A 23761-nucleotide genomic window follows, 5' to 3' on the forward strand; every position below is an offset into this window, starting at 1 on the left:
GTCCAACTGAAAAACTTGCCCCCATCCTGCTCCTTCCCCTCACCGTGAAGGTCAGCTCCCCTTCTCTTCCCCCACATCCGGATGACGATTGAGGACAGGGTGGGGCGGGGGTAAGGTACCTGTGCCCACCCTCATTGCTCTGCAGTGGGGAGCCTCCCCTCCTTGGGGAGGAGAGTTTGGGAGGGGCCTTGAGGGTTTATAAGTCAGGGCTGGAACACCCAGCAGAGCAGAGGAGTGAGGCTCCAGGCCAACAGCAGCGTCACCCACCTCCCAGCTCCACAGGTGAGAGCACCCAGGAAGGGTGGGGAGAGGCTGGGACGAGGGTTGATGGGACCCCTGCCCTCATCAAGTTACCAGGCTCACGTCTCAGTGTCTCCAGGGCTGGGACCCTTCCTTTAGCCCAGAGCTGGGTTAGGTCTCAGCTCTAGGATCCACCCTGGCATCCCAACCCTTGCCTTTGAGCTGCCCTACTCCCTCAGCCAGGGCCCTGCCCTGACTCTCTGACTCCATGCTCACTCCAGCCCTGAGGGGTTAGGATGAAGGCTATCCTTCCATCTCTCAGGTAAGAAAACTGAGGCCCAGAAGGAGACGTGACTTGCCCAAAGTCATACAAATTGGACAGGATTGGAAGTGGAACTCATCTCAAGCTCTTTCATAGACCAGCACTGCCTCATGGAACTTTCCATGACGGTGGTAATGTTCCATAGCCTCACTGTGAGGTACAGTACTGGCCAGCCACATGTGCACTAGCAATATGGCTAATGTGTGAGGGAGGAATTTTTTTAATATTTATTTTCATTTATTTATTTGACTGCCCCCGGTCTTAGTTGAGGCATGCGAACTTTTAGTCTCAGGATGTGAGATCTAGTTCCCTGACCAGGGATCAAACTTGGGCCCAGTGCATTGTGAACTCAGTTATAGCCACTGGACCACCAGGGGAGTCCCAAGGAATTTTTAATGTTGCATTAATTTAAATGTAAAGAGCCACGTGTGCCTGGAGGCTGCCATATTGGACAGCAGTGCTCTAGAGCATGGATTTTTCAACTTTGTTTCTTTAGCAGAAGAACCCTTTCTCTCCCAAAGGAAATTTAACAGAGAAAACAGATGAAAGAACTATTTCATGTATACAAATGTGTTCTTTGAAGGCAATATTTGTATCATTTGCTTTCAATAAAGCCAATCAGAACAATGAGGCTGAAAGAACATGAAACTGTTGAATCCTCAGAATAGAATTTTAGATTTGTTTGAGCATCCATTTTATTTTTGTATTCTGGTTTTCCCAAACTTGGCTCACCTTGATACAGAGCTACAAATGGTGATGGTTTCAGGGTCTTTTTTTTTCAACTGGTAGATTGTAATCAGAGGAGACGTGCATGCTAAGTCACTTTGGTCATGTCCAACTTTTTGCGACCCCATGGACTGTAGCCCACCAGGCTCCTCTGACCATGGGAGTTCTCCAGGCAAAAATACTGGCGTGGGTAGCTGTGTCCTCTTCCAGGGGATCTTCCTGACCCAGGGATCAAACCCGTGTCTCTTATGTCTCCTGCATTGGCAGGCGAGATCTTTACCACTAGCGTCACCTGAAAAGAATCAGAGGATAGTCCTTAGTTAAGTGAAAACGGCAGGAGAAACTTCCCTACCACAGTGTGACCCCCACCATGCGGTAAAGTTGCTGTGGGCTTCAAAGAGATGCTGCGTGCATCCCCTCCATATTACTATTTAAAAGTTCACTTAAATCGCAAGACTTAAACCTTATAGAGCCACTCACATGGCCTCAAATTCTACAAAACAGTTTGGAAAGCCTTGCTCTGAGTTATAAATTCCTTGCCTTTAAAAAAGGCAAAGCTTGAGATTGGAGGATCAGATGGGGAGATGGTAGGACCAGGAGGAACAGTGCCACAAGCCCATGCAGAATTGCCAACCTGTCAGCAGGGAGGAGGGTCCATCCTGCCTCTGGGTGCCTGGACAACCCCACCTTTAAGCTCAGTCCCTCTCTCCTTTGCAGACAAGATGCAGCGACTGTGTGCACATGTGCTGATCTTGGTGCTGGCTCTGGCCGCCTTCTGCGAAGCTTCTTGGAAGCCCCACTCCCACCTGCAAGACGCGCCCGTCGCTCCAGGGGCCAATAGGGGCCAGGAGCCGCTCAGGATGAACCGGCTGGGCCCAGCCTCGAACCCCCGGAGGCAGCTGGGGCTTCAGGATCCGCCACACATGGTCGCAGGTAGGAGCTGCTGACAACCGTCCCTGCTTGCCTTTCCCTGCCTGGTTTGGCCAAGGTGCCCCCAGGCTGGCCCTGGCCACGGTCTCCAGAGCCTTGATGTCCTTTCCCCCATCATCACCTCCTCTCCCACCTCTGACCCTCAGACCTGTCCAAGAAGCAGGGGCCATGGGTGGAGGAAGAGGAAGCAGCATATGGATGGATGGACTTCGGCCGCCGCAGTGCTGAGGAAGGGGACCAACATCCCTGAGAACCAAGCTTTGGAGCCCAGTCACCTCCCAGCCCAGCCCAGCCCCATGAAACACACATCAAAATAAACTAGCTTCCAATGGATCAAGTTGTGTCAAGTGTCACAGGGCCGGGGATGCAGGTTGGGGCAGGGCTGAGCTGGGAAGGAGGGTTGAGTACTACTCCAGGGGCAGAGACCATGGCTACATCTCCTCCGTGTCCCCAGAGCCTAACATGGAACAAGACTCTGTAGTGTGGGGACTTCCCTGGTGGTCCAGTGGTTAAGACTCTGCATTTCCAGTGCAAGGGAGATGTGGGTTCAATCCCCGGTTGTGGAACTATGATCCCACAGGCCATGCAGCCCAAAAACAAACAACAAAAAAAAACACTCTATATTGTGTTTGGGAGAATAGACAGCAGTGTCACAACCAGAGTGAGCTTTTCTAAAAGAGAAATCAAATCACGCCACTCCAGTCAACCCTCCAGCGCTTCCCATTGCAATTAGAATACAACCTAGGCTCGTTGGGACTTCCCCGGCAGTCCTGTGGTTAAGACTCTGTGCTTCCACTGCTGCTGCTGCTGCTGCTGCTAAGTCGCTTCAGTCGTGTCTGACTCTGTGCGACCCCATAGACAGCAGCCCACCAGGCTCCCCCGTCCCTGGGATTCTCCAGGCAAGAACACTGGAGTGGGTTGCCATTTCCTTCTCCAATGCATGAAAGTGAAAAGTGAAAGTGAAGTCGCTGAGTCGTGTCCGACTCTTAGCGACCCCATGGACTTCGGCCCACCAGGCTCCTCTGTCCATGGGATTTTCCAGGCAAGAGTGCTGGAGTGGGGTGCCATTGCCTTGGTGCAGGGGACACAAATTCAATCCTGGGTTGGGGGACTAAGATCCTGAGTGGTCCAGCCAAAAAAAGAAACCTAGGTTCCTTGGCAAAGCATTCAGATCTAGCCCTGCGGTCTTCATCCCCCTCATGGATGCCAAATTGCCTTCCTCCCGCCTCTTCCTTTCTGCCACTCAAACACACCATGCTCTCTCCTGCTCCGAACCTTTGTTCTCGTTGTTCCCTGTGCCTGGAATGCTTTTCCCTGGGCATGAACATGCCTGGCTCCTCTCTTTCTCCTGGGTCTTGGTTGAAAGGCCTTTTCCCGAGAGGCTTGCCCTTTCTGCTCCTCACCCTTCACACGCAGCCTCCAGTAGTCGCTCATCATAGCGTAGTATTGTCTGCGGAGTGCATTTCACAATCTGTAGTTGTTTTGTTTCCAGTTTATTGTCTGCCTCCTCAGTTAGAAGGGAAACTCTGTAAGAGTGGGTACCATATGTCCTTCTTCCCTGCTGTATCCCAGTGCCAGAACAGGAGGTACCCCATAAATATTTATCACATGGATAGGCAAGTGCTGGCACACACACTTGGCATTTCACCCATATTCCCTTACTGCTCTTATGCCTGTCACAGCATCCTGCCATAGGCACTTGCCACTCTCCACCTGAGGGTTTTGGCAATGTAAAGCAGCCTGGAAATTCTGGGGAGTTAATGCCTCTGGAAGCATCTCTCAGTCAATGACAGATCGAAAGTTGGAGGATAAATACCCCACCTCTGGTACTTCACTGACAGTCCAGTGGTTAAGACTTCACCTTCCTGTGTAAGGTTACAGGCTCAGTCCCTGGTAGGGGAGCTAGGATCCCACATGCCTTGTGGCCAAGAAACCAAAACAGAGGCAATATTGTAACAAATTCAATAAAGACTTCAAAAATGGTCCACATCAAAAAAAAAAAATCTTTAAAAAGAAATGCCCCAGCTCCCTCACCTCTGGGGTGGTTAATTCTGAAATGTATGCTACTCTGTCTTGCAGAGATCCTCAGCAGGACTCAGCCCCAGTTACCCGTAACAGTAACCTGATCAGCAGTGTCCTTTCTTGGCTCCCTTCCCTTCCCTGTCTCATATCCTCAGGCTGCTCCTGGTGTTTCTTGAGATGACCACTCAAATAAATACTTGCTCTCAAATCCTTATCTCCCAGTCTGCATCCGGGGGGACTCATCCCAAGACAGTGGGTACTAGGGGAGTTGTAGGAAGCAAACCCTTGTGATGGGATTCTGAGATTGGGTCCTGCAGCAGTCAGACTCCATTGCTGTGTTAAGTGGTGTGCTCATAACTCCTGAAACGTCCACAATCATCTGTGGGTTTTCTCATCTTACATCACAACTCCATTCTAGTGAGCCTGCCTCTCTGAGCCTTTTGACTCCTTCCTCAATACTCTGCTGAGGCAATTCAGGAGTCTTCAGCTCAATTGCTTTAGACTGTTGTTTTGTCTGAGCTTCACGGAGTCATTCCCAGTAAGGCATTAGGCTTCAAGTGCCTTTGCCAGGAAATTAAATCCTGAGTCATAAGAGAGCACCCTTGATGCTTATATCGATAAACTCTCCCCTGGGAATCCCCTGGTGATCCAGTGGTCAAGACATGGTGCTTTCACTGCTGTGGTCCAGGTCTGATCCCTGGTGGGGGCACTAAGATCCCACAAGCCACATGGCACAGCCAAAATAAAGTAAAATAAACTTTCCCCTGGTGGCTCAGATGGTAAAGAATCTGCCTGTAATTCAGGAGACTGGGATTATGATCCCTGGGTTGGGAAGGTCCCCTGGAGAAGAAAATGGCAACCTACTCCAGTATTCTTGCCTGGGAAATCCCATGGACAGAGGAACCTGGCAGGCTACAGTCCACGGGGTCACAAAGAGTCAGACACGATTGAGCAACTAACATTTTCACACTCCCCTAGCCAATCATTCTACCATTCTGGAGTTCATCCTCCTAGTTCTACCAACCTCAACAATCCACTCCATGTATGTTGTCCTGGTTCCTGCTGCTACATACTATTCAGTTTATTCAGCTTCTGCAGCATTTGGGGGTGAACAATCCCTTTCTTCTGTTATGTGGGGCAGTACTTGTCCACATTCTAGGACCTGATGTTGCTTTTGATTTAGAAGCCCTTAAGGGAGGCAGATGCACAACTCAAGAAGCATCATCATAGGAGGCATCAGCCTCAAGGAAGCCTTTGCACTCTCCAGGTAAAGGTAAGCTGCTCCCGTTTGACAAGATAGAGGTACTTCTTCCAGCCCAGAGAATTCCTGGAAACCTGGATTTCAAGATTCTTTTACTTTTTTATTTAATTGAAGTATTGTTTATTGATACTGTTGTGTTCACTTCTAGTGTACAGCAAAATTATTCAATTATACACATGTACACATATCCTTTTCCATTGTGGTTTATTACAAGACATTTAACTTATATACGGGATTCCCTGGTGGCCCAGATGGTAAAGCGTCTGCCTGCAATGCGGGAGACCAGGGTTCGATCCCCGGGTCAGGAAGATCCCCTGGAGAAGGAAATGGCAACCCACTCCAGTACTCTTGCCTAGAAAATTCCATGGATGGAGGAGCCTGGTGGGCTACAGTCCATGGGGTCACAAAGAGTCAGACACGACTGAGCAAATTCAGTTTCAGTTTAACTTCTATGCAGAGTACATGATGAGAAATGCTGGGCTGGAAGAAGCACAAGCTGGAATCAAGATTGCCGAGAGAAATATCAATAACCTCAGATATGCAGATGACACCACCCTTACAGCAGAAAGTGAAGAGGAACTAAAAAGCCTCTTGATGAAGGTGAAAGAGGAGAGTGAAAGAGTTGGCTTCAAGCTGAACATTCAAAAAACTAAGATCATGGCATCTGGTCCCATTACTTCATAGGAAATAGATGGGGAAACAGTGGAAACAGTGTCAGACTTTATTTTGGGGGGCTCCAAAATCACTGCAGATGGTGATTGCAGCCATGAAATTAAAAGATGCTTACTCCTTTGAAGGAAAGTTATGACCAACCTAGATAGCATATTGAAAAGCAGAGATACTACTTTGCCAACAAAGGTCCGTCTAGTCAAGGCTATGGTTTTTCAGTGGTCATGTATGGATGAGAGAGTTGGACTGTGAAGAAAGCTGAGTGCCATAGAATTGATGCTTTTGAACTGTGGTGCTGGAGAAGACTCTTGCAAGTCCCTTGGACTGCAAGGAGATCCAACCAGTCCATCCTAAAGGAGACCAATCCTGGATGTTCATTGGAAGGACTGATGCTGAGGCTGAGACTCCAATACTTTGGCCACCTCATGTGAAGAGCTGACTCATTGGAAAAGACCCTGATGCTGGGAGGGATTGGGGGCAGAAGGAGAAGGGGACGACAGAGGATGAGATGGATGGATGGCATCACCAACTCAATGCACATGAGTTTGGGTGAACTCCGGGAGTTGGTGATGGACAGGGAGGCCTGGCATGCTGCAATTCATGGGATCGCAAGGAGTCAGACACGACTGAGTGACTGAACTGAACTGAACTGATTGAATGTACTTCCCTGTGCTATCCAGGCCCTTGTTGTTTATATATGTTTTATATAGTAGATGGCACACTGGTAAAGAAGCCACCTGCCAATGCAGGAGACACAAGAGACATGGGTTCCATCCCTGGGTCAGGAAGATCTCCTAGAATAAGGGAAATGACAACACACCCCAGTATTCTTGCCTAGGAAATTCCATGGGCAGAAGAGCCTGGCAGGCATGGGCCATGGGGTTGCAAAGAGTTGGACATCACTGAGCACACACACGCACACACAGACAGTGTGTATCTGCTAGGCCCAAACTCCTAATTTATCCCAACCCTTTTCCCCTTTGATAACCGTAAGTTGTTTGTGTTTTTTTTTTTTTTTAATGAGGTAGGGGATTTATTTGTTTGGGCCTCACTTTGAAGGAAAGTTATGACCAACCTAGATAGCATATTGAAAAGCAGAGATACTACTTTGCCTTGTGGGGCTTGTGATCAGGGATCAAACCTGGGACATGGCACTGAGAGCGCTGAGTCCTGACCACTGGGAATCCCCCATGAGTCTGTTTTCTGCGTCTGTGAGTCTGTTTCTATCTTGTAGATAGGTTCACTTGTGCCATATTTTAGATTCCACATGAAGTGATATCACGTGGTATTTGATTTTCTCTTTCTGACTTCTTTCACTTAATAATCTCTAGGACTCGTCCATGTTGTTGCAAATGGCATTGTTTCATTCCTTTTGATGGCTGAGTACTAGTCTATTGTATATGCGTATCACATATTCTTTATTCTTTCATTAGTTGATGGACATTTAGGTTGCTTCCCTGTCTTGGCTGTTGTAAATAGTGCAGCTATGAACACAGCATGTATCTTTCCAAATTAGAGTTTTCTCTTGATACATGCCCAGGAGTGGGATTGCTGAATCATATGGCAACTCTATTTTTAGCTTTTTAAGGAACCTCCAAAAGGTTGGAATTAAAGGTGCCATTAAGGCACTAACTTGGGGATGTACACTGGAGGCTGGATGCAGGAAGGAGTATTTAGGGTCTGGCTCTCAGGGGGATTCACTGAGCTGTGTCTTGGGGCTTCCTGCCTGGTGAGAACCATAAACATGCAGTTGCTCCAACAATAGCCTGACCAGGGCCAATGACCTAGTGTTCAGACCTCTCAGGAATGAAGATGTAGATTACTTCAACCAGGAAAGCAACCTGGACCAGCTGAAGTGCCGGCCAAAGAAGAAGGGTGGTAGAGGAAGGAGATGAGAAATATCATTTAGGGATTCGGGATCAATTGCAGCACTGGGGACCACAGCTTATACCACTCATCTTCCAGATGTAATTCTTCTTTATAAGATACTGTGATCAGCCACCATCTTAAACAAGCATTGCCAGGCCAGAGTGAACTCCACATGGGGCTTGAGCGCATCTGAGAGGCACAAGATCTGGACTGTAGCAGACCCTGTCAGTGACGCACCTGCACCCTCAGCACTTGCCATTCTAGCACACGCTGACCATGGTCCATGACAAACACAGCTAGTCTTTGCCAGAGGGCTTTTCCCCAGCACATGTGCTGAGAGACCAGAGCACCAGCGAGTTAATGCCCCCAGGAGCAGCCCTCAGCCAATGATGACTGAGTCTTGGCGGATGCCTGCCATAGTTTCCATGCCCCTAGGATGGGATAACTGAAATGGGTTCTAGATCCGTGTTTCCAACTTTAATATGCATGTGCATTACCTGGGGACCTCGTCAACATGCAGATTCTGACAATATAGGCATGGGGTGTGACCCGAGATTCTGCATTTCTGATTAACTTCCAGGAGATGTTCATGATGCTGGTCCACAGATGACACTCAAGGCTGCAACAGGCTGCTCTTCCTCCAGGGTTCCCCAGTATGACTGAGCCTCCATTTTTTTTTTGGCAGCACTGCACAGCCAGTGTGATTTTGGTTCCCAAAACAGGGCTCGAACCCATGCCCCCTGCAGTGGAAGTTTGGAGTCTTAATCCCTGGACCACCAAGTAAGTACGATCGTTAGCTCCCTTCTGTTCTCAATTTCCTACTCTGCCCCAAGAGGGCTTCCTGGGATCATCTTCTAAATAAACAACTTGTTTTTTTTCTTCATGATTAAAATCCTTATTATCAATGCTCTGGAAACACCTTCACCAAAAATGAGAACATGATTAAACCTTTCTGAGAACTGAGCTGTTGCTTTCTGAAATGATAAACTCTAAACTGGAAATTGAACATTTCAAGCCAGACTCGTTACCAAATTTCTGGGACTCTGACTTCACCTTGTTTTCTGCCTCTCTCTGCTTCCATGTTTGAGAATCCTGCCTTGGCAAGAATCAGTCCAAGTTTAAGAATCCTGCCCTGGCAAGAATCAGCCTAACAGCCTTCTTTAATGGAAGAAACGACTCGTTTTCACATGCCATTCTGGGGGACCTCTACCTAAGACAGAGGTGACTCTCCTTGCTTCACCCTTCGCAGCTGGGTACCAGGGCAGGATCCCAGGAGCAGAAGGGATCAGGGAAGGAGGGCGTCTAACTCGGGCTCTGATGACCCAAGGGCTTGCATTCAAAGTTCTACAAGCAGCAGTTGAACTCTTTTTAATTTTTATTTATCTTTGGCTGTGCTGAGTCCTCGCTGCTACGCAGGCTTCTCTCTAGTTGTGGCGATCAGGGGCTACTCTCTGCTTATGGTGCACAGGTTTCTCTGATTGCAGAGCACTAGGGCACATGGGCTTCAGTCGTTGCAGCTCCCAGGCTCTAGAGCACAGGCTCAACAGCTGTGGTGCACAGGCTTAGCTGCCCCTCAGCATGTGAGATTTTCCCAGATCAGGGATCAAACCTGTGTCTCCCACCCTGGCAGGCAGATTCTTTACCACTGAGCCACCAGCAAAGGCCCTGTTTGACCCTTGGGAGGGTAACTTTACCTGCCTGGACGTCAAGCTTCATCACCTGACGATCATTTATCATATCACCCACGCCAGAGGATTTGTGGCTATAATTATGTATTTAATCAAAGCCCCCAGCACATCATTCAACACTAGAGCCCATCCTCTCTCCACAGCTTTGCCCCACCAAAGTGCATGCACACATGAACACACACACGCACATGCATGCACATCCACACACACGCATGCACATGCACACACACACACACGCATGTGCACTCCCTGAGAAAGACGGCAGAGGCTGGACCAGGCAGCACACAGGTCCTTTATTTCCTGTACCAGTACACATACAGACTGACAAGCAACAGGAGCGGGAGAAGCACTGTGGGAATCAGGGCAGACAGCAGTGGGGTCCTGGGCCCTGACTCCACTGACTAAAAGTAAAGAGGGGGAGAGGGAAAAAACCTAGAACAAGGAAACAAGGAGCACTGAGGAGAAGATGTGGGTGGGTGACAGGGCCTTGGGAGGGGGCCTGGATACTCACAGGTCACAGGTGGGAGGAGAGGAGATGGGGAGGGGAGGCCCCCACCAGGCAGAGGGAGTCCTCACCCACACAGACAGACACTTCCGGTTACAAAGAGTGGGAACTGGGAAGAAAGAGCCAAGAACAGGAGATCCAGCTGGGTCTGGTAGCTGGTGGGGCCTCCCCCTGGGCTTCTTCACCCCCAGAGCCACCACGTGCCCCAGGTCCAGCAGCCACAGCTTTTGCACCAGCTGCAGAACAAGGGCCGGGGTTCCTTCAGCCTCTCCCAGAAGAGGCTTGAGGCTTGGGCCCTCAAGTTCCAGTCCAGGCTTGTCTGGGGTGAGCTAGTGACAGATCAGGGGTCCTGCTTTGGAGCATGGGAAGGGGCGTCTGGGGAGAGTGGGGCTTGGCCAGGCAGCAGAAGGAAGGGCCTCAGGCAGTCTGTGGGGCCTCTGCAGGCTACTGGGGAACAGCAAAGCCTGGAAGAGAAGGGAGTGGATGTGAACTGGAGGCCTGAGGACCACAGGCTTGGCCTGGGCAGCACGCAGGGGCTGGACCTGCTCAGCTACATCAGAAAGAGACAGAAGCCGTTGATAGTTATGCAGGCTGTCCACTGCCCAGCCATAGTGGTCACCATTCAGTGTACAACCTGCACAACCGTACGGGCCAACCCTGATGAGGCCACCCAGCAGTGAGCAAAGGGCCATCCGAGTCAGGGCAGTCCAGATAGAATGATGAGGCTGCCAACAGGTTATAAACTTCACAGCAGACCCAGCAGGCCAAGAAGGCACAGAGACCAGGTCAGAGAGGAGGGATGGGTAAGGGGAGGCATTATGGCATAGCAGTGAAGAAAAGAGCTTCAGTGACCTCGAACAAATCACTCTGCTCTCTGAACCTCAGTTTCTCACCAAATGGGGATAATACTACCTACAGGGGTGTGAGGATTAAAGAAGGTAATTTAGTCACTAAATCATCTTTGATTATTTCCATGAGCTCCTCAAGGCAGGGTTCTCACGGCCCAGGACATGGCCTGTGCTCAGTAAATGCCACACCAACCTCTGGGGCTTCCAGCTGGGGAGAGGAGACCCTTACTGGACCCACCTTGTAGGAGACCCTGGCGCACCTTCAGACTCAGCCAGGGGATCATTCCGACTGTGGCCCTTGCTGGCAGAGGCCTTAATCCCAATTGCCTGGGGGGTCCAAGAAGGGCCCCCTTCCTCCCAGGCTTTCGGAGTATGGTTGGCCATTTCCTCCTCCAGCCTCCGTAAGTCCTGGTTTGGCACCCCGGGTTCCAGAATCCCAGCCCCCATGTTTGTTTTGGCCTGCTGCTGCCACTGCTGCAGGGTTGGGGGGCCTTGGGAATCGGGGAGGTAGGGTGGAGTACAGGGGAAGGGGACAGGCAGAGACAGGAAGCTGAGGCACAGCGGGAGGCTGCAGCCCAAGCCCTGACTCCCAGCCCAGCCCCCAGGACCAGAGGGTGGAGAACTAGAATCCTATGCAAATACCATGAAAATAAGCATCAGGGCCACAGTTCCCACTGCTGGAGATCTGAGGGATCTATGTAAATAATATGCAAAGTCCATGCAAATCAGCATGCTAGGTGGGCCTGGGCTGGGGTAAGTGAGCCTTTGAAGGGCTCACCTACCCTCACCTTTCATCAGCTTGATGATCTGCAGCTTGTCAGGCTGGCCAGAGGGAGGCCCCCACGGGAACACTCACCTTTCTGGAGCATTTTCTGCCTCAGCTGCTGCCTGAAACGGGCATCCTGCCAGTTGGCCAGCTGCTGGAGGACATACTTTATGTCCAGGCGCAAGGGGCCCAAGCCGCTGGCCTCCAGGGCTGAGGTCACCACGTTCATCTGAGTTGTTTCATCCACCTCCGGCTCTAGGTCCTCCCAGGCCTCAGCTTCCTCAGACACCAGTTCCTCCTCTTCTGTTACCCTCTCCTCAGCTGGCACTGCCTCTTCTATGACCCCCAGCTGCTCCTCAGGCACCAACTCTTCCACAGGCACAAAATCCTCGGTCGGCGTCAGCCCCTCCCCAGCCTCGAGCCCCTGCTCCTGTGCTCGCTCCTCTCTGTAGCGAAGCTCCTATCTGGGCAGGCAGACAGGAAAGTCTTTTCCTACCCGCTCTAAGCCAGAGCCTCTCCCTTCATCTGCAGCCCGGGGCTCCAGCCACCAGGGCTCCCACTCAACCTGATGATTACTCCCAAGTTCTGTCCCAGCCAGGGGAGGAGGCAGCTGGGTACAAGTCTCAAGGCCTCAAACACCCAGCCCATGGCCCTGGCAAAAAGAAGAACGGTCACCAACACTGCACAAGCCCCACCTTCCCCCAGTAACTTCACTCTGCTTCATAGAACAGACTAGCAATAACATCTCCTCTGCCCCACTCCTTCATTATTCAACTTTCATAACCCATCCCAGGTCTAGTTGCCATAGGAACAAATCCATTTTAGTAAGGCTCAGACAGGTCAAGTGACTTGTCCAAGGACACACAGCCAGTAAAGGGCTCAAGCTGGGACTTAGTCCCAGCATTCCTGGCTCCTAGGCCAGCACCCATTTGCCTCTTAGGCACTGGTTGGGAGAAGCAAAGGCTTCAGTACCTGCTTGGAGAGGCCTCTAATCAGAGGGCCACCCATGGGGCAAAATTTGAAGGCAAAGGGTTAGAGAGTATCCCTCCCAGTACATCTCAGCCCAGTCAGCCCGAGAGCCAGAACTTCTCCGGGGCTGCAGGTCACAAAGCCAGTGGCAGGGGGTTGTCTGGATGCTTAAAAGTGAGAGCAAGTGAAGAGGGAGACCCTGGTCGGCTTACCCCAGGTCTGATGTCTCCTCTGGAGTCACTTCATAATTCCTTCAAAAGAGAAAAGGGCCTTTGGTGTCCCAAGGCAATGGGAAGCTGAAAGTGTGAAATCCCTGGGGACCCACGGTGCAGAAAAATCCCAGGGAGAAGTGACAGACCCAGAACGTGGACACAGGACTGGTGTTGAGTGGAAGGGCCGGGGACCGATGAGGCAGGAGGAAAGACACCACGGCAGGGGAGAAGATTGATCGAGCAAACCCCTCCCATTACCAGAAAGGCTGCTGCTGACCAGGTAGGCAAGAGTGAGTGTGGGGCAGCCAAGGGACTGGGGCCCAGTGCGTACCTTTCCATAAAAAACACAGGGTCTGAGATAATTCTCCTTATAGACATTCTGAGCTCCTCAGTCAGGGTCTCCTGGAAATCAGGAAGTGCCTCCTATGGACAGAGATGGGGGACATTACCAGAAGGTCTCAGCAGAAGACCCCACACACACACCTCCAGACCCAGGAAGGGACTGCAGATAGACACAGGGCGCACAGAGGTAACAGGCAGGAGCCGGGGGCCTCACCAGAGGTACAGTGTATGTGTAGTGGGTGACAGAGCCAGCAGATGCCGGGGCCTGCTGGCGGAGGGTCTTCACCTTCTCCTGGGCTTCCATCAGCATGTCCCCACACTCTGAGTACTTCTCCTGCAGGTCCTGCAGCTGGGAACCCGCCCACAGGCTCTGATGGGACCCAGGCACACCCAGCCTGGACGCCTTGCCCACTCTCTCCCAAAGGCGCCGGGAAGCCTGGGCAAAGAGGCAACGGGCCCAGACTCTAGACCCATATAATGACACAGTGTGACCCCTGGACTCTACTCCATTCAGGCCCCAACTGAACTGCTACCTGCCAGGCCCTGTGCCAGAGCCTGAGTATGTGGAAAGGACAGCGTCAGCCCCTGTTCAAGGAGCTGGTTAGACTCAGGCAGCCACCCAAGGGTCCTAGGAGCTCAGGGGAAGCCTCACCTCATCCTGGAGCTTCACCTAGATTTCTTTCTCCTAAGCCAGCTGCTTCTGCAACTTCTCAGTCTCAGCCCCATACTGGAAGGACCTAAGGCCAGTGAACCCCCACCCCAGGTCTCCCCACATCCCTGCAGCCCCTGCTGCCAGCAAGTCTCCCCAGACACGTCAGTGAGTGTCAGCAGCTCTTTAAAACAGAAGTCACATGGGAAAAGGCCAAAGAAGGTGGAGTCATGTGGCCTGTTTCCTGGGAACACCCTGTGTCTCTCTTTAGGCTCAGCCCCCGACTTGAGACAAGGGGACAGGATGAGAGGCTCCCTGATGTCTCCTCCAACTCTGACTCTGACACAAGAGAGAGGCCTCTGAGCTGAGTCTCCTGGGGTGGGGGCAGAGAGAAGGGGGCATGGATTCCAGGGGGCTGTGACAGGAGGAGGAAGCCCCGCATATGTCCCGACTCACCGATCGGCAACACCGCTGTAGCTTCGTGACCTGGCCCTGCAGCTGGGCGACCTCCCTCTGCTGCTGTTCATAGTTCTCCATCCTGAGCGCCAGCACCTCTGACAGCTTGGCCATCTGCTGGCTGGCCTCAGCTGGGGAGGAGTGGGGCAAGGTCAGCGCTGGCTCCCCAGGGCCCTCAGTCTCCCAGATGCCCCTGTCTGCCTGCACCCCTCCAGGTACCCAAGGTTCCACAGGGCTTAACATCCCTCACTCGGGTCTTCTTTTCAATAAACGTTTACTGACTGACACAGAGCAGGGTGCTGGGCAAGCAGTCAGCAAGACCGGCCCCAGCCCACACTGAGCTCAAGGCGAGTGTGGAGACTGAGGGAAAAACAAATCACAACAGTGCAAATTATGAACTAAGGTGCAGCGAGTGTAAAGAGTGCATCCAGGGTCCCAGCCGCCGCACCCAGTCCAGCCTGGCAAGATCTATGGAGCTAGGACCTCCACAGGGCAAGGAGGTCTCACCAGGCAGAAGTGGCAACAGAGCCCAGGCAGAGTGTGGAGGGGCCCAGAGGGAACCACCGGACACCAGGAGAGAGTGCTGGAGCAGTGGGCAGCGTCCAGATGACTAGGGCTGGGGTAGGGAGGGTAGGGTTTATCCTTTGGCCAATAGGGAGTTACTTGGGCGGTTTAGGCAGAGGACCAATAGTCTGGCTTTAGAAAACTCCTTTGGGCTGTGTGCAGAAGGGCCTGGAAGAGCAGGGAAGGAGGCAGAGAGACCATGTAACAGGTGGCCAGCGCTAGAGGTAGCTGGGATGGGGAAGAGGAAGGAGACTTGAGCCTTTCCTACGAGGCAGAAGCAACAGAATGTGAGGACTCCTACTCCAGGGGCCTGGGACCAGGGGGTCATTCAGGGAACCTGAGGGAAGGAAGGCCAGATTTGGGGTGAGGGCAACTGCACCCTCACTCCAGCTGTTGTTCAGCTGTTGCCACCTCAAGTCTCTGTCTCCCCAGCTAGGCCTGAACTCCTTGGGGACAAACACTATGTCTCACTCATCGTCATAACCACATGGTCCAGGCACAGCCCCTGCCTAATAGAGTGCCTGGGGGGATGGGGGGCCTGGTCTCTGGCAGCTCATGGCCCCCTCCCTCGCCCTCCCCAAATAACAAGAGGAGGTAGGCTTAAGGGAGCCCCAGAGTGCCTGTATAGCTCTTAACTGTTTGCACAAAGCACTTTCTCAACTGTAACCCCTGGAGAGGTCAGCAGGGCCAAGAAGACTAAGCCCCATTCTAAAGATGAAGGTTCAGAGAGGTCAACGAACTTGTCCAAGCTCACACAGCTAGGAAGTGTCAGAGCTATGACTTGAAGTCCTGGGTTCTTCCCTCTGCGCCTTGGGACAAGCCCCTACCCCAGGTTACAAGTTCACGTACAAAACTGCTCCACACAATCCAGGATGAATATCTGTTCCTCCTCCTCAAGGTTGTCAAGTTGAGAGACCTGGAGGGAGGGAGAAAGGAAGGGGCCGGGGAGTCTACACCCTCTGCCCAGGAGCACGCCCTCTCCCCCCATCCTCACCTCCTCCCGAAGCTGCTCATTCTCCTCCTCCAGTAGCCGCAGCTGCTCCTGCAGGGCCTCCAGCTACGGGCAGTGGTGCGACTCTGACTCAGTCACAGGAGTCCTAGCAGAGGGAGGGACGGAAGTCAGGGTACAAGGGCTTGGAGAACCCAGGTCCCAGCCCACCCAGGGCTTCCCTACCCCCTACCCCTACCCCCACCAATCCCAGGCTGATGTGGTGGCCTCAATTAGCCCCAGCTACCCCATTGGCAGATACATGGCGTTCCTGTTTCCAAACAAGGAAACTGAAGCTCAGAGAAGGGACCGCCCTGGTGCAAAGGCCGGACACTCATGGGGAATTCCCTGGCGGTCCAGCGGTTAGGATGCGGCGTTTTCACTGCTGTGGCCTAGGCTCAATCTCTGGTCCGGGAACTGAGATCCTGAAAGCCATGAGGCATGGGGAAAACTGAAACAAAAAAAAAAGGGCAGGACACTCACAGCTCTGAGGCTTCACAGGGATGCTCAGGCCTCTGCTCTTCTTCTTCGTCCCCCTCCTCCTCTTCCTCCTCTTCCTCTTCCTCCTCTTCCTCTTCCTCTTCTTCATCTTCATCCTTCTCCTCATCAGAGTCTGAGTACAGCTGAAGGAGGTCATCCCGCAGGTTCACCTGCTGTCTGAGATGTAAAATCTGGCAGGGGAAGAGGAGCCCAGGGTCAGGTGCAGGCAGAGGCAGGCACAGACCCTGGCACAGTGGGTTGGCAGCAGGCCTGAGATTCACCCCTCCCTGCTCCTCCCCACCCAGGTACCTCCTCCTTGGCTGAATCCAGCATGGCTTCCAGCTTGCTGTTCTCCTCCAACAGAACACTGTTTTGTTTCACCAGGGACTGGCCAATGCAGGCTGCCGTGTTCAGGTCCCGCTCTCTCTACAGAAGGACCCCCATCCATTGGGGAACAGGGTTCCTGGCTGCTGGGGTCTCCCAGACACGTGGGAGAAGCTAGGGGTCAAAGAGAAGCAAGGCCACTCAGGGAAATCCCCTCCATCCCCTAGTTCTCCAAGGAACCAGACAAGAGCTTACCATGAACCCACTGTGGGACCTGACCCAGATTCCCCCTATGGAAAAAGAGATCAGACCGGATGGTGCTAAGAGCTCTCTAGCCTGAACATTCCACATCTACCTGTCTTCCACAAGAGGGACCTCCAGCTTGGCCCCTAGAGAGACAGCCAGGCAGGAAGACGCCTACCCATACAGACATAGTGAAAACTGGAGCCTGGCTGAGACTGGGGCTGGCCCAGGTAGGGCGGGCAACACGCACCTCCTCCAGCAAACTTAACATCATTTTGACCTCTTCTTGGGTGATCTTCTTGACGGGCGGACGTAGGTCAGGACACAGCACTGCAAGAAAAAGTGGGCAGCCGAGTCAGGAAAAAAGGGAGCATATAATACCCGGCGGCACCGTAGCATTCGGGGCTTCCCTGGTGGCTCAGCGGTAAAGAATCCGCCTACAATGCAAGGGACCTGGGAAGATCCCCTGGAGAAGGGAAAGGCAACCCACTGCAGTATTCATGCCTGGAGAATCCCATGGACAGAGGAGCCTGGCAGGCTACAGTCCATAGGGTCGCAAAGAGTCGGACACGACTGAAGCGACTGAGCACGCACGCACCTTACTGTGCTCTGCCCTCAACATCAAGGGTCAGCAAACAGGATGAAGATGGAATTCCCTTTCTGCCGCCAATATCCTCTCCATACCCCGCGTAGTCAGCACTCCCTTCCCTGCTCCCAGGGCCAACTAGACTCAATTTTTCCCCCTTGGGGGAAAGATACTAAGTGAGGTACTGTGATCACAGTCCTACAGTCCCTGGAACCTAGGAGATTGGAGGTGGCCAGCGGAAGTTCAGCACCGACTGACTCAACATCCCTTACCCACGGGGCAGCCCTGGCCAGCTCACTGGAGCCTCACGGGTCACAAAAACAGACGCAGTCACTCATGCCTGTTGCGCAAGGCGAGGAGGAGGAGACTTCTCCGGAGCGAGGAGGAGAGGCAGATTCTGTCTGAGGCTCCGCCCACCCCCAAGATTGTTTTGTGGGGGGGAACCCGGATCTTGATCCCGGCGTTGGCAAAACCTCCCCCTCTGTCCACCCACCTCCCGGTCGCTGGCGCCACGGACCAGCGCAGGCTCCGAGGGCACTCGGCAGTGCCTACCCGAAGCCCCCCGCCCCTCCCCTGGCACTGTGGTAGCCTTGCGAGGGGGCACTGAGAGTGCGCAGGTCTGCCGCAGCAACAGGCGCGAAGAGGGGGCCCCGGGGCCCGACCCACCGACGGAAGTCTGGGAACGAGAGAAGCGGGGAAGGATACGGGGAAGACGAGCCCCGAGAGGCGCCGCAGACCGTGACTTCGCTAGGGTGGGCGGAGGGGTGGGACTGAGTGCCAGCGGGCGCCTGAATCCGACGGGGCCTCCTCCTCCCTGCTGCTACCCTAGTCCGACTGGTCCTCCTCCGGGGGCCCGGGGACCAAGTTTACCTTCCTCCAGCTCCCGAATAAAGGCGGCGCGCTCGGGGCCGGACACCCCAGGCCGCTGGCCGATGTAGGCAGCCGGTGTCTTCAAGATGCTCGTCACCTTTCCAGTCCCCAAGCCAGTGGGCGGCCCTTGGAATATGAAGCGAGTCCGCGACGCATCCCAGTTGTTGGGTACGGACTGGGCATTCCCCTGGACCGCCGAGAATGCGGATGCGCGCTGGGTTCCAGCCTCCGATCCAGCCACGGAGGCCCGGCGAGCCCCGGCTGAGGGTCCCGAGACGGCTGTGGAACCGGATCCTGCTCTCTGTCCGGCCGCGGGTGCTTGCGCAGAGGCGGGTTCAGGCACGGCAGAGGGCTCCAGAGTCGGATTGGTTGCGGATAGAGGAGTTATGGCTACTGCCGCGGGATCCCCAGGTCCCAGCCGGTGCCCGGCAGAACCCGGCCCCGACACTTTAGGGCGCATGTTGAGTCCCTGTTGACTCGCGCAGCTGGGGCTTTACAACCTGTGTCTGGATGTGCGCCCGCGGGGCCGTACCACGCGCGGGAGGGGGCGGCCGAGGAGCAAATGGTGGTGCCCGGGGCGAGGGGATGCGCGGCGGGACAAGTTTATGGGGGCGGGCCAGAGCACAAAAAGTAAGAGAAGAGCGAGGAGAAGAGGAGTGGATGTTGCCGCTGTTTCCGCGGACTTCGGCTCGGAGTACTGGGCTTTTCTCCCCTCTCCGACTCCGGAGAATGGTTTTACCCAAAGCTGCAGTTTGCCGGGCATTCGGGTACCCGGACTTGGAGGTCTTTAACCGGGGGACAGCCCCTAGTTCCGCTCCAGCCGAGGCTTTTCGGCTGCCTTCCCGGGAGCTAATCTCTGAGTTGAGTCTTTCCCCCGTTGATTGGGGGATAAATCCAAACTCCAGTACGGTCTCCACGCGCTGCCAGGTCTGGCGCGTCACACTCTGATCCTGGCGCTAACACCCCCGGTGCACCAGCCGCTGGACAACCTTCTTTCTTATTTCTTAAGTCGTCTTATAGCCTCTCCTCGTGCCTTACCTCCGCCCTCATTGACTTCGCCCACTCTGGCAAACACCCATTCTTCCGGGAGACCCCACTTAGGTGTCTCCGCATAAAAACTCCTCCGACCCGGTCCTCCTCGGCCCCGGAGCATCCTTTATGCGATGGCCGCAGTGGTCACGCTGTGTCTGTCTCCAAAACAAGACCTGCGCTCAGCACAGGGAGCGTGTCCCTCAGAGCGCAGCGCAGGACGGGTCCCTGTGGGGGTCTCTGTAAACCCTGAATGAACTGTGGAGCAACAGAGGAGTTCAGAGGCCATTTCTGTGCCATTGGACTGAAGGAACCTACAGACCAAAAAAGATGGCTACATCACTGATTCTTTTAAAGCCTCGGGATCATTCTTGGTGCGCCAATTTCCTTCTCTTCAATACTGTCAGTCACCAAATCCTGGTTAATTTCCCTCCTAATGTGCCGCCTCCTTTTCAGCCCTCCTTCTGTTGATGCCTGATTCTCTCCTCATTCTCTGTTCTAAATTGTAATCCTATGCTCCCATCCACCCCACTCCCATCCACATGAATCCATCTCTAATCTAACCCACCCCTCTCAGTCACACCCCTATCCAAGCTAAGGATTATTCAAGGAGCCCTTTTCCTACAGCCACCACTCAAAGCCAGAGCCCAGGACAGAGACTGTGCCCAAGGCCTAGGCCTGGGACAGAGCCTCCTAGTGTCTGATAGCATGAGCCAGGTATCTATGACACAGCCTGGAACAAGAGGTACGCAACCCAGAAAGGAGGATCAGAGAGTCCCACTCCATCCCTCCCGCTCCCCCTGGCAACCACAAGCCTGTTCTCTATGCCTGTGAGTCTGTTTTTGTTGCGTAAATAGGTTCATTCGTGCCATATTTTCGGAGAAGGCAATGGCACCCCACTCCATACTCTTGCCTGGAAAATCCCATGGACGGAGGAGCCTGGTGGGCTGCAGTCCACGGGGTCGAGAAGAGCTGGACACGACTGAGCGACTCCACTTTCACTTTTCACTTTCATGCATTGGAGAAGGAAATGGCAACCCACTCCAGTGTTCTTGCCTGGAGAATCCCAGGGACGGGGGAGCCTGATGAGCTGCCGTCTATGGGGTCGCACAGAGTCGGACACGACTGAAGCGACTTGGAGCAGCAGCAGTGCCATATTTTGAATTCCGCATATGAGTAATATCAACGGTATTTTCTCTTTCTGTGTGACTTCACTTAGTGTAATAATCTCTAGGTCCATCTACGTTGCTGTAAATGGCATTTTTCATTTTTCTGGCTGAGTAGTATTCCATTATATACACACCACATCCTCTTTATCCATTCATCTGTTGGTGGACATTTAGCTTGTTTCCGTGTCTTGGCTATTGTAAATAGTGCTTTTATGAACATTGCCTGTGTCTTAATAAAATCTTGCTTTTAAGGAATTCCCTGGCAGTCCAGTGGTTAGGATTCAGCACTTTTATTACCAGGTCATGGGTTCAATCCCTGGTCAGGGAACTAAGATCCCACAAGCCCCACGGTGCAGCCAATAAATAAACAAAATCTTACTTTTAAAGTAATAATACCCAGACACACATTACCCCCTGAAAACTCCCTGTCCTCTACGGTGAGTGCTGAAAATCAGTTTCTGGCATCTCTCCTACTTTGTCACCCAAAGTATTCCAACCTTGCATAGTTTTACTATCATCCTGGCCAACAGGAGTCCAACTTTTTGGCAACACATTCACCCCTGTTTGGGGCTCCCATCTCACCCATCTGCACCTCTGCCATCCCCCGTCATCGCCTCCATTTGGCCAAGCAGGATTTCTCCTGACTCTTGGAAGCTGTCATGCTTTCATTCATTCACTCAACAAATCTTCACTGAGCTCCTGCCAAGGGCATGAACTGGGGATACAGCGATGAGCAAAACAAGTCCCTACCCTCAGGAGCTTCCACTCCAGGAAAACAGACGAGGTAACACTATCTATGCAACCAATCCATCCTAAAGGAGATCAGTCCTGTGTGTTCATTGGAAGCACTGATGTTGAAGCTGAAACTCCAATACTTTGGCCACCCGATGCGAAGAGCTGACTCATTTGAAAAGACCCTGATGCTGGGAAAGGTTGAGGGCAGGAGACGAAGGGGACAACAGAAGATAAGATGGTTGGATGGCGTCACCGACTCAATGGACATGGGTTTGGGTGGACTCCGGGAGTTGGTGATGGACAGGGAGGCCTGGCGTGCTGCGGTTCATGGGGTTGCAAAGAGTCAGACACGACTGAGCAACTGAACTGAACTGTCCTGAACTGAACACTAACTATAATGTCACATGATGGACCACCTATGATATCCTCTGGTGGTAAGCATTGTGGAAGAGAAAAAGAGCCAAATAAGTAGAAAGAGGAACAGATGCTACTGTTTCAGAAAGGGTGTTCTGGGAAGGCTTCATTTGGAAGGTATCATTTGGACAGAGACCAAAGTGAATTAAGCAAGTAAGCCCCACCTATAGTCAATCCTAAAGGAAATCAGTCTTGAATATTCATTTGAAGGACTGACGCTGAAGCTGAAGCTCCAATACTTTGGCCACCTGATGCAAAGACCTGATTCATTGGAAAAGACCCTGATGCTGGGAAAGATCGAAAGCAGGAGGAGAAGGGGATGACAGAGGACGAGATGGTTGGATGGCATCACCAACCCGATGGACACGAGTTTGAGCAAGCTCCGGGAGTTGGTGATAGACAGGGAAGCATGGCATGCTGCAGTCCATGGGGTCACAGAGAGTCAGATATGACTGAGAAACTGAACTGAACTGATATGGGGGAAGAGCTGTTCAGGCATGGGAAAAGTAAGAACAAAGACCTCAAGAGTCATGCATGCTTAGATGCTCCTGGGATAGGACACCACCAAGGATTTTCCAGCAGGAGAGCAACGTGGTCTTACTTACATTCATAAAAAGATTACTTTGGCTGCTGAGTAAAGCAGGGATTCTGGAGCAATGCTGTCCAATAGAAATTGAATGGGAGCCATAAACACAAACCACAGATGTAATTTTATCAGATTCTTTTCCATTGTGATTAATCATAGTGCGTTGAATATAGTTCCCTATGCTATGCAGTAGGACTTTGTTGTGTATCCATCCTATATATAATAGTTTGCATCCGGCGTTATTTGCTCAGTCATGTCCAACTTTTTCAGACCCCGTGGACTGTAGCCCACCAGGCCCCTCTGTCCATGGATTCTCCAGGCAAGAATAATGGAGTGGGTTGCCATTTCCTTTTCTAGGGGATCTTTTCAACCGTGGGATCAAACCTGGGTTTCCTGCATTGCAGGCGGATTCTTTACCATCTGAGCCACGAGGGGAGCCCCAAGGTTGCATCTACTAACCCCAAACTCCTCAATCCATCCCTCCCCCACGCCCTACCCCTTGGCAACCACAAATCTGTTCTCTATGTCCATGAGTTTGTTTTGTTTCCTCACACATGTAATTTTAAATATTCTAGCAGCTGTATTTTAAAAGCTTACTTTTTAAGCCAAAAAACAGGCAAAATTAGTTTTAATAATATATTTTATTTAACCTAAAATATTAATCTCCAAAATATTACTTAAACATGTAATCAACACAATTATTAATGAGATTACATTTTTATAGTAAATCCAGTGTGACTATAACCTTACAACACATCTCAATTTGGACTAGCATTCATTCTTGTCTTTATTTCCCTAAATGTAATCTGTCTTTTTTTGCTACATGCTTTAAAATGTCTTCTCTTCATCACTGGCTTTCAGCAACTTGATTATGATGTATTCTGGTGGGGTTTTCTTTTATTCTCCTTGGGCTTCACTGAGTTTCTTAGATTTGTGGATGTATAGCTTTCATCAGAATTTGGACACTTTTCAACTTTTATTTCTTTAAATATTTTTTCTAAGTCTCTCTTCTAGAATTTCAATTCTAGTGGTATGTTAGACCCCTTGACAGTAACCACAGGGCACTGAGGCTCTGTTCTTTGTCTTCTTCTTTCAGCATTTTTCTCTTCAGTTCCACTGTTTCTATTGGTTTATCTTCAAGTTCACTGATCTTCTTTAAGAAACAAAAACAATTTTTTTTTCTTGTGATGAAAACTCTTAGGATTTAGTCTCTTACTGATTTTCATATATAACATGCAGCAGTGTTAATTATATTTATCATGTTATATGTTACATCCTTGATACTTTTATCTTTTGACT

At 51.9% G+C, this 23761-nt stretch overlaps 2 protein-coding genes and 1 pseudogene across 2 annotated transcripts; 2 read left to right on the plus strand and 1 right to left on the minus strand.

Moving 5' to 3' along the window:
- The first annotated feature begins 237 nt into the window (after positions 1–237).
- GAST (gastrin) lies at positions 238–2550 on the plus strand. The gene is given in 3 exon segments (NM_173915.2): positions 238–282; positions 2006–2221; positions 2365–2550. Coding segments are annotated over 2 exon segments (315 nt in total). The 5' UTR covers positions 238–282; positions 2006–2010; the 3' UTR covers positions 2469–2550.
- Positions 2551–10602: 8052 nt separating this feature from the next.
- HAP1 (huntingtin associated protein 1) lies at positions 10603–20668 on the minus strand. The gene is given in 12 exon segments (XM_059878542.1): positions 10603–12310; positions 13028–13066; positions 13359–13450; positions 13584–13739; positions 14022–14096; positions 14475–14605; positions 15888–15954; positions 16033–16113; positions 16485–16697; positions 16816–17004; positions 17324–17403; positions 18530–20668. Coding segments are annotated over 12 exon segments (2019 nt in total). The 5' UTR covers positions 18990–20668; the 3' UTR covers positions 10603–11874.
- HAPP (huntingtin-associated-like protein pseudogene) lies at positions 11989–15301 on the plus strand (annotated as a pseudogene).
- Positions 20669–23761: the final 3093 nt, after the last annotated feature.

Source organism: Bos taurus, chromosome 19, assembly GCF_002263795.3.
Source record: "Bos taurus isolate L1 Dominette 01449 registration number 42190680 breed Hereford chromosome 19, ARS-UCD2.0, whole genome shotgun sequence".
Taxonomy (NCBI): Eukaryota; Metazoa; Chordata; class Mammalia; order Artiodactyla; family Bovidae; genus Bos; species Bos taurus.